Below are 14,356 nucleotides of genomic sequence, written 5' to 3' on the forward strand. Positions count from 1 at the left end.
CTCGTGTTGTCAAACGCCATGGGTGATGCTTCATTGGAGGGTTGGGCAGTAGTCATTTTACCAGCAGGGGCTGAGTGACGCAAAGCCACAGTCACTACTACTACAACCACCACCACCACCACCACATCATCACTACCACTACTACTACAACCACCACCACCACATCATCACTACCACGACTACTACAACCACCACCACCACATCATCACTACCACTACTACTACAACCGCCACCACCATCATCACTGTAACTACTACTACTACTACAACCACCACTACCACATCATCATCACTACCACTACTACTACAACCACCACCACCACATCATCACTACCACTACTACTACAACCACCACCATCATCACTACCACTACTACTACTACTATAACCACCACCACCACATCATCACTACGACTACTACTACAACCACCACCACCACCACATCATTACCACTGCTACTACAACCACCACCACCACCACATCATCATCAGTACCACTACTACTACTACTACAACCACCACTACAAGATCATCATCATCATCACTACCACTACTACTACAACCACCAGCACCACATCATCACGACCACTACTACTACAACCACCACCACCACAACAACATCATCATCACTACCACTACTACTACAACCACCAGCACCACATCATCATCACGACCACTACTAATACAACCACCACCACCACTACAACATCATCATCATCACGACCACTACCACTACAATCACCACCACCACATCATCACTACTACTACTACTACAACCACCACCACCACCACATCATCACCAATACCAGTACTACTACAACCACCACTACCACATTATCATCACTACCATTTGTATACTACAACCACCATCACCACCACATTAACATCACTACCACCACTGCTACAACCACCACCACACCATCATCATCACTACAACTACTACTACTACAACAACCACTATCACATCTTCATCATTACTACCACTACTACAATAACCACCAACACCACATCATCCTCACTACCACCAGTACTACAATCTCTACCATTAGGTTTTGGCGCTTTACTTCATTTGAAATAAGGAAACTTTGGGCTTGTATTTGGCAATGTGTTTATGTATCATAATATAATCCTAATCAGTTATCTATTTAGAACTATACAAAATGTAAACACAATGCCAAATACCATTCCAATTCCTTTTTCTTGTGTGCGGAAATTCCTCTTTCGGCATTGAAATTCCTACGAGTGGTGCCTGAAACTCCTGTGAGCCAAATTTAAAGTTGGCGTCTCTGCACAGTAGTTTCTTTGCCATCAGGAAGTCTGACGTAGGTATTCAGCGGATTCGCGTCCAGCAGTTCCACTTCGTCCACCAGTGGTTCGTATTTTAGAGGCTCTTACGTGACGCCTCATCAAAACAGTTCCTGGAGTAGTCATCCAGCTAGAAAGTGTTGTAATAGCTGCCAACCCTCCCGCAAATTGCGGGAGTCTCCCGTATTTATCACCAATCTCCCGCTCTCCCGCAGTTTTTTAGTATCTCCAGAAATCTCCCGGAAATTTATCAATTTGAATATTGAGTGTGATGAGTTGCTGGTTCTCTAGACAATCAATTGTCAACTTTTTTTTTGGCTGGTCGATGCTATGAAAGCAACAGAATCGATACCAGTAATGTGGCAATAGATTATATAGGATTGTAAAAGAATATATTGTGGTATCGATATTTTCAATTGAGAATAATTTGCTTTTGCTTATGCCCTGCCTTAAGTCTTCATCAATTTTCAAAATTTCCTAACCACAACGTGTTTCAATTGCTGAGGACGGTTTCTTTCTAATTGGGAGTAATTTGTATTTGCCTTTTATACTGCCTAAAGACTTTGTTGATTTTTAAAATGTCTAAACGACAAATTGTTTCAAGTTCTGAGGACGGTTGTGCTAAGAAAAAGAAATATTCAACTTCATTCAAAGCTGAGTATAGTGTTGAATTTCCCTGTATAGTTAAAGGAAAAGACGCCTCATTCGCCATGTGCAAAATGTGTCATTCAGAGTTTAGTGTTATGTATGGTGGACGTGACGATGTCAAGAGGCATGTTAATTCTAAGAAACATTTGATTAATGCCAAAGCTTCAACTAGTGGCAAACCAATTACATCCTTCTTTTCTTCAAATTCCAAATCAACGCCAGTGGATGAAGCTGTGATTAGGGCAGAGACTTTATTTACTTCTTTTTTATTGGAGCACAACATTCCTTTAGCATCCTCTGACCATGCTTCTAAGCTTTTCAAAGCAATGTTTTTGGTAGATAGTGTACAACCTGAAGAGATTATTAAAAGATACAGCTGTGCACGCACAAAGACAACGGCAATTGTTAAAGAGTTGGCTATGGATGCAAGACAGTCTCTGATTGAGAAGTGCAAGACCTCTCCCTTTAATATTGCCACTGATGGGAGTAATGATAAAACAGACAAACTCTACCCTTTGATTGTTGTTTCTGCTGATGAGTCAGTCAAATATGAGCTGTTAAGCTTACTCGAGCTAAAAGACAAGTCAACAGGAGCCAATATTGCAAAATTAATTCTGGATGAGTTGTGTAGGTTGGGGATCCCTTTTAGCAACTGCATGAGTTTGTGTACTGACAATGCTCGTTCCATGATTGGAGAAGGGAAAGGGTTGTATGGTGTGTTGCTGAAGGAAAATGCAGGATTATTTGCCACTGGTTGTCCGTGTCATCGCCTCCACCTGGCTGCAGAATGGGCATCAAAAGAACTCTCATTCAACCCGGAGCCATTCTTTTTAGATATTTATTACTATGTTGAGAAAAGCGCCAACAGGTTCCAAACGTTTCAGGAATGCCAGAATAGCTGTGGTACTGCAGAGACGAATATCCCTAAACATGTTCCAACCAGGTGGTTATCTTTGGGGAAAATTACAAAATGGGTGCTGGATCAGTGGGAGCCCCTAAGAAAATTTTTCAAAGATGAATGTGACTCTGATAAAAAAGAAGGAAGCAAGACTAGTGACAGAAAGAGAAATGCTCTTGCAAATCTAGATTCTCGAGTTACAAAACTGACTTTGCATTTCTTAAATTTCATGTTACCACTTTTTGACAAAACAAATTGTCAGTTGCAAGCGGAAACACCATTGATCCACAGGCAGCGCAGAATTTTGTGCAGGTTTATCAAAGACTTGATGGTTTTGATAGTGAAGCCTTGTGCTATGCTGTACAAGTGTGTGACTGATGTTGACCTGGATCAAGACTACAACCTCAAAGACCCTATGAACATCTCACTAGGAGAAGCTGCCACATCATTCATACAAGAATCAAAATTATCTGATGATAAAGTGAAGAAATTTAGAGTTTGTGCAAGAAACTTTGTCAAGGTGGCTATCAAGTACTGCCTTGCAAATTTGAAATTGACAGACCCCATCCTCTTGAATGCTGAAATTGCAGATGTGAGCGTGCGCACAACTATGTCCTTCAAGAGCGTTCAGTATTTCCTCCAAAGATTTCCTCAAATTTTGCCATCTGGGGCGAGCATGGATGATCTTGAAAGGGAATTTTTGCAGTACCAGGTGGATGATTTGTTGCCAAAGATTCTTGAGATGGACAGAGCTGATTACCAGTGGCAAGAGATTAGTACTCTAAAGGATGAAATCGGTGACTTGAGATTTAAATTCTTGCCAAAAGTCATGTTGACCATATTGTCAATTCCCCATGGTAATGCCTCATGTGAGAGATTATTTTCCACTGTTCGCAAAAATAGAACAGACTTCAGGGGTAGTTTAAAGACTGAGACACTAGGAGACATCATTTTGGCAAAACAAAGTGGTACAGAGTGCTACAACAGGACTTTGTCTTCTGCTTTGCTAAAGAAGTGCAAATCGGCCACATGCAATGCACTGAGCGGACAAGGATGCTCAGCCGCAAAGTAGATCTCTGAAGCCCTGGTGTATTTGTAAAATAGTTGTAGATAGTGTCTTGCCAACTGTATATATTATTATTCTGGATTGAGTTTTATTATTTTATTTCTATTATCGTGTGGACTATTTGAAAAGATGGGAAATGTTTTATTTGTTAGGATATCAAATGGAGTTAAATTGAGACATGGCAGTCAGTTAAATTAACAAATGCAATTGGACATACCTCTGCATTCTGGTTCATTGTTGTGCATCACGAGGAGTAATCATGTGGCTTTTGAAGAACTAGCAGCGCGTCTTCACTTCAGGTCAGTAAAAATGTAATCTCCCTGATTTTTATCGAATCTCCCTGATTTTTTGTTCCAAATCTCCCTCTTAATTGAATTACCGGGTTGGCAGCTATGTGTTGTACCAGTGCTTGATTTTCTATTGTAGCGGAAGATTCGTTCATGAGGAGTCTCATTTGTCGCAGTGCATAATAGTGATCTAATTGAATGGAGAGAGTTAAGAAGCACTGACTCCCATTGACTAACATGCAAACTACGTGATTTCAGGGCTAACGTGATAGTTTTCTAAAGGGTTCCATTCAGACATTAGACTTGTCCATTTCCCCGGGGATTGTATGGGGTCATTCGGCTTGAGGCGACACCCTTTTTGCACAAGAATTCTTGAAGCTCACTTGACATGAAGTCAGTACCTCTGTCAGAATGTATTGAAATAGGCATTCCAAACAATAGCAACGAGAAGAATTGACACAAGCACTTGAAGATAGTTGATGAACTCATATCAAAGCATGGGAACACAAAAGGGAAGCGAGAATATTCATCAATTACTGTTTACAGATACCAATTTTTGGACGATGACGGCAAGGGACCCTTGAAATCCACACTCAAAAGCACGAATGGTTGAGTTTCTTTGACCATTTTGGGGTTCTGCGGTTTGTAGAATGAAGGTTTTAGCTCACGACAAACCTTACAGTTGTTGCAGATTGTTCGTATTCTTTGACCTGACAAAATGGTTCATTCTTGCAATTCCAGGGTGGCAGAGTGAGTCGTGAAGGCTTTTTAAAGTTTCTAAATCTGAACCAGTAGATGAGCAGAACTCCCTTGAAAATGCATCAGCCGCTACATTGTCTTTTCCAGGTTGATACACAACGTCATAACTGTAGCTTGACAGTTCAATCATATCTATCTTTGGATTTTGTCATTATTCACTTTTCCTTTTGCAGAATTTCCGTCCCTACATAAAGGCAACGCTTTTCTGATCTGTCACAAGTTTGAAATGCTTCCCAGGAAGATAGTGCCTCCACTTTCGAAGGGCTTCCACAATAGCGCAAGCCTCTTTTTCAACAGAAGAATGCTTCTTTTCACTGTGGTTCAGAGTTCTTGAAAAGAAAGCCACAGGACGTCCACCTTGATTTAGAGTTGCTGTGATTGCAATTTCAGAAGCGTCAGTTTCTACAACTAGAGGAGCGTTGTGGTCAATTAACCTTGAATTTCAAAATGAAATTACTGTAGGAACCGTGCACTACTACAGCCACTACTACATCACCATCCATACCACCACCACCACCACATCACCATCCCTGCAACTACTATTACTATTACAACCACCACAATGCCACCCCTACCACTAACAATACTACTGTAACCAGTGTTGCAAGCGCTGTAAAACCCTTCAAACAAACAGCTGAAATCTCTCTCTCTCTCTCTCTCTCTCTCTCTCTCTCTCTCTCTCTCTCTCTCTCTCTCTCTCTCTCTCTATCTCTCCCTCTTCACACATACACACACACACACACACACACAAATCAATAATAAATTGAGCTCATTGGATTAATTTTCCAGTACTTGCCAATAATAGCTTATCACAATTACTTTAACCTAAAACTCTCTCTCTCTCTCTCTCTTTCTCTCTCTCTCTCTCTCTCTCTCTTTCTCTCTCTGTGTCTCTCTCTCTCTGCTCTCTCTCTATTTCTTTCGCTCACTCACTCAATCGCTCTCTTTCACACAAACACACCCACACATATGCACACACAAACGTACACACACACAAATCAATAAAATTCACTAAGTTCTTTAGCCTCATTAGTTGCAAGCGCCATAAAACCCTCAAAAACAAAAAACACAGATCTTTCTTTCTGTCTTCAAACGCACCCGTACTCGTGAAACACACACACACAAACCACACACACACAATTCAACTCAATTAAAATGTTTATTTCTAGGCAATTGCCACTATGAAACATACGTTAACTTTTATTAAGGTAATACAATAAGCACATACACAACATAAGTTGGTATTTATCTTCTGACCTATCACAAATCACAATATTAGTCTTCTCTATCTCTAACTCTTCTCTGTACCTATCTACAATTCACTTTTACGTCTCCTCTTCTCTCTCTCTCTCTCTCTCTCTCTCCTCTCTCTCTTCTCCTCTCTCTCTCCTCTCTCTCTTCTCCCTCTCTCCCTCTCTGTCTCTCGCTCAGTCACTCAATCGCTCTTTCGCACAAACACACCAGGGGCGGTTGGTCACACTGTATTTAAGGCGGCACAAATCCGAAATACAGAATCAAATTTCATTGGTCTAGTTAATTTAACTTAATTTGACCTAGTTGTATGTGTGTGTGTGTGTGTGTGTGTATGTGTGTGTGTGTGGAGGGGGTATTGCAATTGTTTGCATATGTGCGTGTATTTGTGTGTGCGTGTATGTGTGTGTGTGTGTTAGAATATTAACGAGACGTACTCACAAAAGAGCATCAGTTGTCTTGGACAAAACTTGTCTGTTAACTTTCACCTGTTCATTATAACGGCTCACAGACGCAGCATGTCCTGTTTCCAACTGATTTCTTATATCTACAACGTTGAAAAGTTTATATTTAACAGCATCTGTGACATGGCTATTTGATTCAGAATGTTTCTTCAGTGCCTGAGAGATGTGCGCAATATCACTGAATCCTCCTGTTGTTCGTTGTAGCATACATCACCAAAAATCAAGCAATAAAAACAATGAAGCGTTTTAACGGCTTTCACTGGCAGTAAGCCATTCAACATTTTAAAAATAATCATTATTAAATCGGCGCTGTCTCCCGTGTGTTAGAAACTAAGTTAAAATTCACTGGTTTGTGTGGACCTAAATCTTTCACCACTATTTTCTCTTGAGGGGATAAGTGTCGGAATCGATTTTCAATTAAAAAATCAACATGATTCATGATTGGTTACAAATTACAGAAATAACTTTTTAAAATAAAATGATTCAAGATAAAAACAGGTAGGTTTCATAAACAATGACAACAGCGATAATACATTTTCTCTGAATACTAACGGTATGACACACAACTTTAGAATAATTGAATTTAAAAATCCACATTTAATTCCAAACGCAAAGCACTTGTTAACTTCACACACAATCAGCGACATCTTTATAATTATTATAATTATACTATTATTAGACAATGCACACAATACAAGTTGAGTAGGGATCGTTGGGAGTGTGCGGGGATGAAGGACTCCTTGGGGTCAGGGATTTTTATTTATTGTACCATGGGGCTCTTCTCGGTGCATACTTTGTTTACTGTTCTTTTTTATATTTAATATATATTTAAGCAAAACCAACAATGATAAAATATATATTTTTTGCCATTCTCTTCATCCGTATATCTAAGTGAAGCAAAGCCTCTTCTTTCAGTGATAAAACTGATATGGTTTTAATTTATCCCAAGTAGGACCTCAGGGCGTGCATCGCTAGATTGGCCTTCTTGGCCTAATTATTTTAGCAGTGAAAGACAATAGTTAGTTGGGGAGGGAGGGTGGCGGGAGATCGGGGAGTGGTAACTAACTTTCTTCAAGGTACACCAGAGTATAGGATAAGGACAGGACGGCCAAACGAATACTGGCTCATATAAACAAAAATAACTTCCCCACCACACCACCCCCTCCGCTCATTGTCACCCCCGCGCAGGCAACGGGGGAAAGATGAAACGTGCCGATTTGACGCTTCCTTCGCGGAGCGACGCACGAGTCATCAAATGTTAAATTCAAAACAAAAAGCAGTATGTGCTAAATTTTTAATTTTATCAAAATTTTAAAATTGAAGTTTTTTTTGTTTGGTTGACATGCTAATCTACGGAAAATATAGGGCGGCACAAAACAACTTCGCTCTATTGACCGACCGCCAGTGAAACACACCCAAATATATGCACCATCAAACTCACACACACACACACACACAAATCAATAAAATTCACTGTTCTTTAGCGTCATTAGTTGCAAGCGCCATAAAATCCTCAAAAACAAACACAAATCTTTCTTTCTGTCTTCAAACGCACCCGTACACATGCAACACACACACACACACACACACACACACACACACACACACACACACACACAATTCAAATCAATTAAAATATTTATTTCTCGGCAATTGCCAATATGAAACATACGTTAACTTTTATTGACGATTAACAAATAAAACACACATACACAAAACAAATATAGTTTTGGCATTTTAATCTTTCTGTACCTATCACAAAATTCACTTTTAGCAGTTCCTCTCTCTCTCTCTCTCTCTCTCTCTCTCTCTCTCTCTCTCTCTCTCTCTCTCTCTCTCTCTCCTCTCTCTCTCTCTCTCTCTCTCTCTCTTGTGTGTGTGTGTGTGTGTGTGTGTGTGTGTGCCAGCCGTACCATTCATTTTAATATTTTATACAATGTCATTATGAATTGGTTTTGGAAATTTACTTGATTTGAAAAAAGGGGTTTGGGGATGATGATAGATCTCATTAGATTTTATTTTGCTGTTTAAGCATTGAAATTCTTCTGAATTGTTTCTGAAATTTACATGAGCCAAATTTTAAGTTGGCATCTCTGGTCAACTTGAAACAATGGGAGGTGGGCATTAGTGAATCTTTGAATAAGGGGAATGGGCTGAAATGGAGAGAATGTAGGGGAAAAGATGATTATTCTACGCCAGCTCTGCTCTTTTCTATAAGTTTGTCAACGGCTGCCTACAGCCAATTCTTGGGAGAAGGAGGACGAAAAGATTAGAAGAAGGAGAGAGAGGATAAAACTGGGGAGCAAGAGGTGTTGAAGTTGAAAGTGAAGAAAGCCAAACCTGTGAATGAGACTAAACCTATGAATGAGGTTTCAGATCTTGACCAAAAAAAAAAAAAAAAAAAAAAAAAGCAAAAAGGAAGAGTATTTGAATACCATGAAGTTTTATTGTTCAATCAAATGCATTGATATCTCGGATAAGTTGAAGAAAAGTGAATTTGAGGACCTTATATTTCTGTGGAAGCAGCAGGCATGGAGTTGAGTTGCCTCTACTAGTAGTAGTAGAGTAACTGTCGAAGTAAATTAATCTTTGTTTTAATCCTAGAATTGAGAATAATTCACCTTGGAAACCTCATCGAAAACTCATTGAATTCTACAATGGAATTGCTGTAGGGACACTTGCACCCTCTGTCAATCCTTTGCACCCTCGGTTTTTATGGATCCACATTTCCCTCTGAACTCCCGATTTTCAATTCCCACCCATGCATTCATTAGTTAAATCACATTTTTTATTATACAGTGATGGTGATCTTCCACGGAATTCCGGAACTTTGGGATTTTGATTGAAATGCTCCGCTGTTTTTGAGTGTCAAACATTTTTCTATGAAAAGCACTCAGGTGGCTTCACTGTCAATCGATGAAAAAATCAACATCATGTCTTGTATAAAATTTGACACCTGTGCTCAGTTGCATGAATTTTGGTGACACTCGCATTTTTATGACGTCAGACTAGAAAGGGTGGTACCAATGTCAAAAGTGACACAAGCCCAGTGGTGTCCTTGGATTAATAGATGTTGGGTAGGGATTGGAAAGAGAAATAGAAAATCAATTCATAACTCTCTCTCTCCCCTCCATCTCTCTCCCACTCCCTCTCTTTCTCCTCTCTCTTCTCTCTCTCCTCTCTCTCTCTCTCTCTCTCTCTCTCTCTCTCTCTCTCTCTCTCTCCTCTCTCTCTCTCTCTCTCTCTCTCTCTCCTCTCTCCTCTCTCTCTCTCTCTCTCTCTCTCTCTCTCTCTCTCTCCCTTGCCCATATTTATCTCTCAATCATTCTTCTCTCTTCATGTTATGGTTTTAGAAGTCATCTTGTCATAAGAAAATCAGATGTTACAATAAGCAATGGTGGTGATCGACTCGGTAGGCAATGGTTCAAATTATTTTTTATTTGCTATTTTTCCTTATGTTTTGCAAGTTGTTAGATATTCATGAGTCTAATTTATAAACCGCATAACCACCAGGTTGCATGTATTGTAGTGTGCTTTGTAAAGTAAAAACAAATACTTTCTTGCCTTTGGGCCAAAAATGTATCATCTTTTTGATGTAGATAGCGGTATGATTGATACTGTGGGCCTTTAAAATTATTTTTGGGAAAGGACAATTATTAAATTACAAAAGAATTATATTTTATAATGTTACGTAACTATCATATTGGATGTAATTTTTGCATTTTGACTTGAGCTTGCCAGATGGACTGATACATTTTCCTTCTTTTTGACAAATTGCTATTAATGTCACTGATTATACAAAGGACTTGAGGTTTTCAAATAAGGCAGTCAGGCATCAAATCATAAACATACTACCCCAATTAAAAGTAAACAATAATCTATTTTATTAGTGGGATGGGAAATAATTAAAGGTTAAATGGGTACTTTTTGATGATATCATCTTTGGACTGACGCCCCCCCCCAAATAAGGTCTTCCAATCCTCAACACGATGGTCATGCAACTGATTTCCACAAGCTCCCTTCTGCCTAACATTATTTTTATTATGATATTTCCGCAGTAAGGCTATTTTATTGTGAGATTTTTAAAGAGGGAGTTTTATCTCATATATAAATATTCTTTCAGAATTAAAAGGCTTGATATTTCTCTTACAGTGAAATTTCTAAAAAAGATAATATTAAAATATTATAATCATTTCTTTTTCACTCTTCAGCTTGGTGAGTCTATTGCATCAGGTACCATATCCACCAAGATTCCAGTCAAACCAGCCCCAATATCAAGGAAGAAAAGCTTGGCCTCCCTCCAATCCCCAGTCACACAAGCGTCCAAGCAAGACACCTCTGGCACCAGCATAGTCACCATGGCAACCATACACCACCAACCACAACAAACTGCTGTACTGCCCTCCCCTCCACAACATGCCAAACCACCTCACCCTCCTCCACAACCAACAAACCTACAATCTTTTCCACAATCCTCAAATCAGCACCCCTCATCACAATCCAATTCACAATTCACAAAATTACCCCCATCTCCACAATCCACGAATCCACACACCTTTCCTCAATCCGTTCCCCACCTCCATCCACCACCAACTTATCTGGACCACATGATGCCAGAGTATGGCCATGATGGTTACTTTGAAAATGAAGGTGATATGGAAGAAATGATGCCTGGTGAAGTTGACCCAGACATGTTTTACCAGGAGGAAGCAAACTATCAAAAGTGATTAGAATTGGTCTGGACCATATTCTGCAAGTAAGGCTGTATGATTGTTTACACTACTGTGCTGCCATAGCTTGACATAACCTTCTTTAGAAATTTTGGCCAGAAACTTTTATTTCAAATACTTCCTTCTTTGAAGACTCTTGTAACTCTTGTTTTTTGTTTTTTTATAAGTTGAGGGTCATTGTAATGGATCAACTGCTGTAAAAGTTTTCAGGGGAGGAAATGTGTCTGTGTATAGCTGAGATACAGGGGTGTTGGTTGGACTGAGAGCACCGCTCCATACTTGCCAACTATTTTGAAATTGTGTGTTTTGATAGGAATTTTTTTAAAGTACACAAATATATGAAGCTTTACAAATATATGCCAAAATGAGATATATTATATAAACTAACTTCTGGTTATTTAACTGCATATTGGTTATATTAAGATAAATAACTGGGGATATTATTATTCTTCAAGTTAAGTGTAAACACTAATCCTGCCATAAAGGGGTTTAATTTCTTTGTCACTTAACCTTTGTTCAAAAGGCATTAATACTTTAACTACCACTTAAAAACTCCCTAGTGAGCAGGGACGTCACTTCCTGTGTGTTCTAGATCTATTCCCCTATAACCTGTTTTCCAGGTTGTTTTGTGTCTTTATTGGAATAAGATTACTTGGTTTTTGTCCCGACCCGAACCAGAGTCCTTGGGGAATCGGTCAAATGAATAGTTATAATTTTGGGAGATAATTTTTTTTTGCCATGTAATTCATCTCTCAGTTATTAACTGATACTGATGTTTTTTTAGTACGTTTTGTAAACATTTAAGTTTATTCTTCTCAGTTGAGTTATGTGATTGTGTCTGGATGAAACTTTTATGTGATCTCAGGTTCAGCGCTTTGATGGTTTTTTCTGTTCCTTATTTGAACTAGTCCTTATTTGTTCTTTTTTAATTGTAAATCTTTTTTTTTTTTATTACCCCATTTGCTTCCTGGTGTTGAAATGACCTAAATGTGTTGCAAGTGTCGGAAAACTCTCAAAAACAAAAATAAGATACTGCTGTCTGAACCTGATAAAACATGGTTTCACACTTAGTAAAGTTTTATGCAATGTCATACATCGATCAAATAAGACAACCTGGACCATTCTAATATTTATAAATGAAGTAAAAGTTAAAAGAGTTTTCTGGCCAATATTAGAAGACGGGTCGTGTTAGAGAGTGGCAAACCTGTCTAAAATATGACCCACCATTTCAAAATGGTATTGTGTCAGCAGAGTGATATTGAGGTCGAACATTGTATTTCTAGTCAAAATACGAAACTTGGGATCCATTTATTTGTTACATTGAGGAGATTGAATTTAATTTTCTTCAGTGCATGAACCCATTTCATATTTCTTATCACATTGTTATATTCACTTTTCGACATTTGCTTCATCCGAGTATAATAGCAGTTAAACATAGATGGTCATAAATTATAACTAGAAGTATGTTATAGTTATAGTCATACTGAGACATGTCAAGCTAATGTTACTTTGTTTTCAAGCTGTACTTGCTTTTGTATATTTTCCACTGTACGTTACAATTATGATATTTAACCAAGTCCCTTATGTTGGTTGGCTGAAAATGCTACATCCTGTTGTACATTTTCCAGTGTATGTTATAATTTTATTCACCCAGCTCTTTTGTCTTCTATATGTTATATAACAGGATTATTTCATGACTTTAGATTTATTAAATGAGTTATTTTTAGGGCAACACTTAACACCACAAGCTTGCAAGTGAGTGTTAATGCATGCTAAAGGTTAACACATTTAGTAAAATCAGTATTCATGAAAGAACACCTCTATTCCACCCCTTAAAGTAAGGTTCTTAGATATTTCATATCCAATAAGTTGTAAATGATGTATTGATTTATGTTACATAGTGATCATTTTAATTTTAGAAAATATTTGCTTTTTCCAAAAAAAAATGTCACTTGGAATTCCTTATTATCTTGTTGGATTTGTATTCATAAGCACAAAAGTATTCAAGCCAATAAAATAAGCGGAAATATTATGAGGGGTCTTCTGGCCTCCCATGTTGGGCGATGAGGTCACTTTTGCAGTGTCTCCTATCCCTTTTTCCTTTTGCAGATTAAATATGAAGTAATAGTAATAGTATTAGTTTTTAAAGATATGTTTTTCCTCTTGTACCAAATCTTTGAAGTTTTTGTTTTGAAAGTATTTTGTAAACATTTGAGTGTATTCCTGAAGGTTTTCTATCCCCTTACATTTTATTGGGTACTTTTTAAATAGTTATAGTTCCCTTTAATGTCCTGACCTAATTTTCTTTGACACGTCAAAGGTCAATGACTTGAAGTAGTACCAACGACAAAGAGTGGTAGTCAGGGTAATCAGAAGATTAGCAGTAAGAACACTGTCTTTGGTATCATCTTAACAATATTGTACAAACTTCCGTTGACCGGGTAAAGAGTGGAAGGTCAGAGGTGATGAATTCCTGACCCATTAAAAAATACTTTTCCCAATATCGGAATAACCTTATTGTAAATATAAAATTCTTTAACTATCCCATTTCCTTCCTATATTTTTTTAAAAAAACTGGCACTGGTATGACCTTAATGTGTTACAAGCGCCTTAAAACACACAAAAAAGAAAACAACATGCTCAAAACATTATTCAACAATTGTGTTTTTACCAAGAAATGATAGGGTTTCCAAAATAAGGGGTGGAATAACGTTATGTTGTAATTGTAACCCAGTTCCTAGTGGCTCATGGCACTAGGGTCCATTTTAATTGACAATCATTCTGTTATATTTGTGATCCATTACATCCATCTGGTATAATGTCGGAATGAATCGGGTGGGGAACATTTGAGTTTAAATTCAAATTATTCAGAATTAATTTTAAAGAAGCAAAGCTTTCATTTGTGAATTAAGCCTTTAATTACTTTAATTAGTTCTACTCCCCAGGCTCAC

General features: G+C 38.2%; 1 protein-coding gene across 1 annotated transcript in view; it reads left to right on the forward strand.

Annotated features, from left to right (window-relative positions):
• Positions 1–14,037, forward strand: part of LOC144962460 (uncharacterized) — a 38,845-nt gene extending 24,808 nt beyond the window's left edge. Inside the window, exon 3 of the mRNA XM_078895419.1 lies at positions 10,887–14,037. Within this exon, the coding sequence (XP_078751545.1) occupies positions 10,887–11,402 (516 nt within the window). The 3' untranslated portion in view covers positions 11,403–14,037. The remainder of the gene's footprint in view (positions 1–10,886) is intronic.
• The last annotated feature ends 319 nt before the right edge of the window (positions 14,038–14,356 follow it).

The sequence above is a fragment of the Berghia stephanieae genome, chromosome 1, assembly GCF_034508935.2.
Source record: "Berghia stephanieae isolate SIO BIC M18660-M18661 chromosome 1, UCSD_Bste_1.3, whole genome shotgun sequence".
Taxonomy (NCBI): domain Eukaryota; kingdom Metazoa; phylum Mollusca; class Gastropoda; order Nudibranchia; family Aeolidiidae; genus Berghia; species Berghia stephanieae.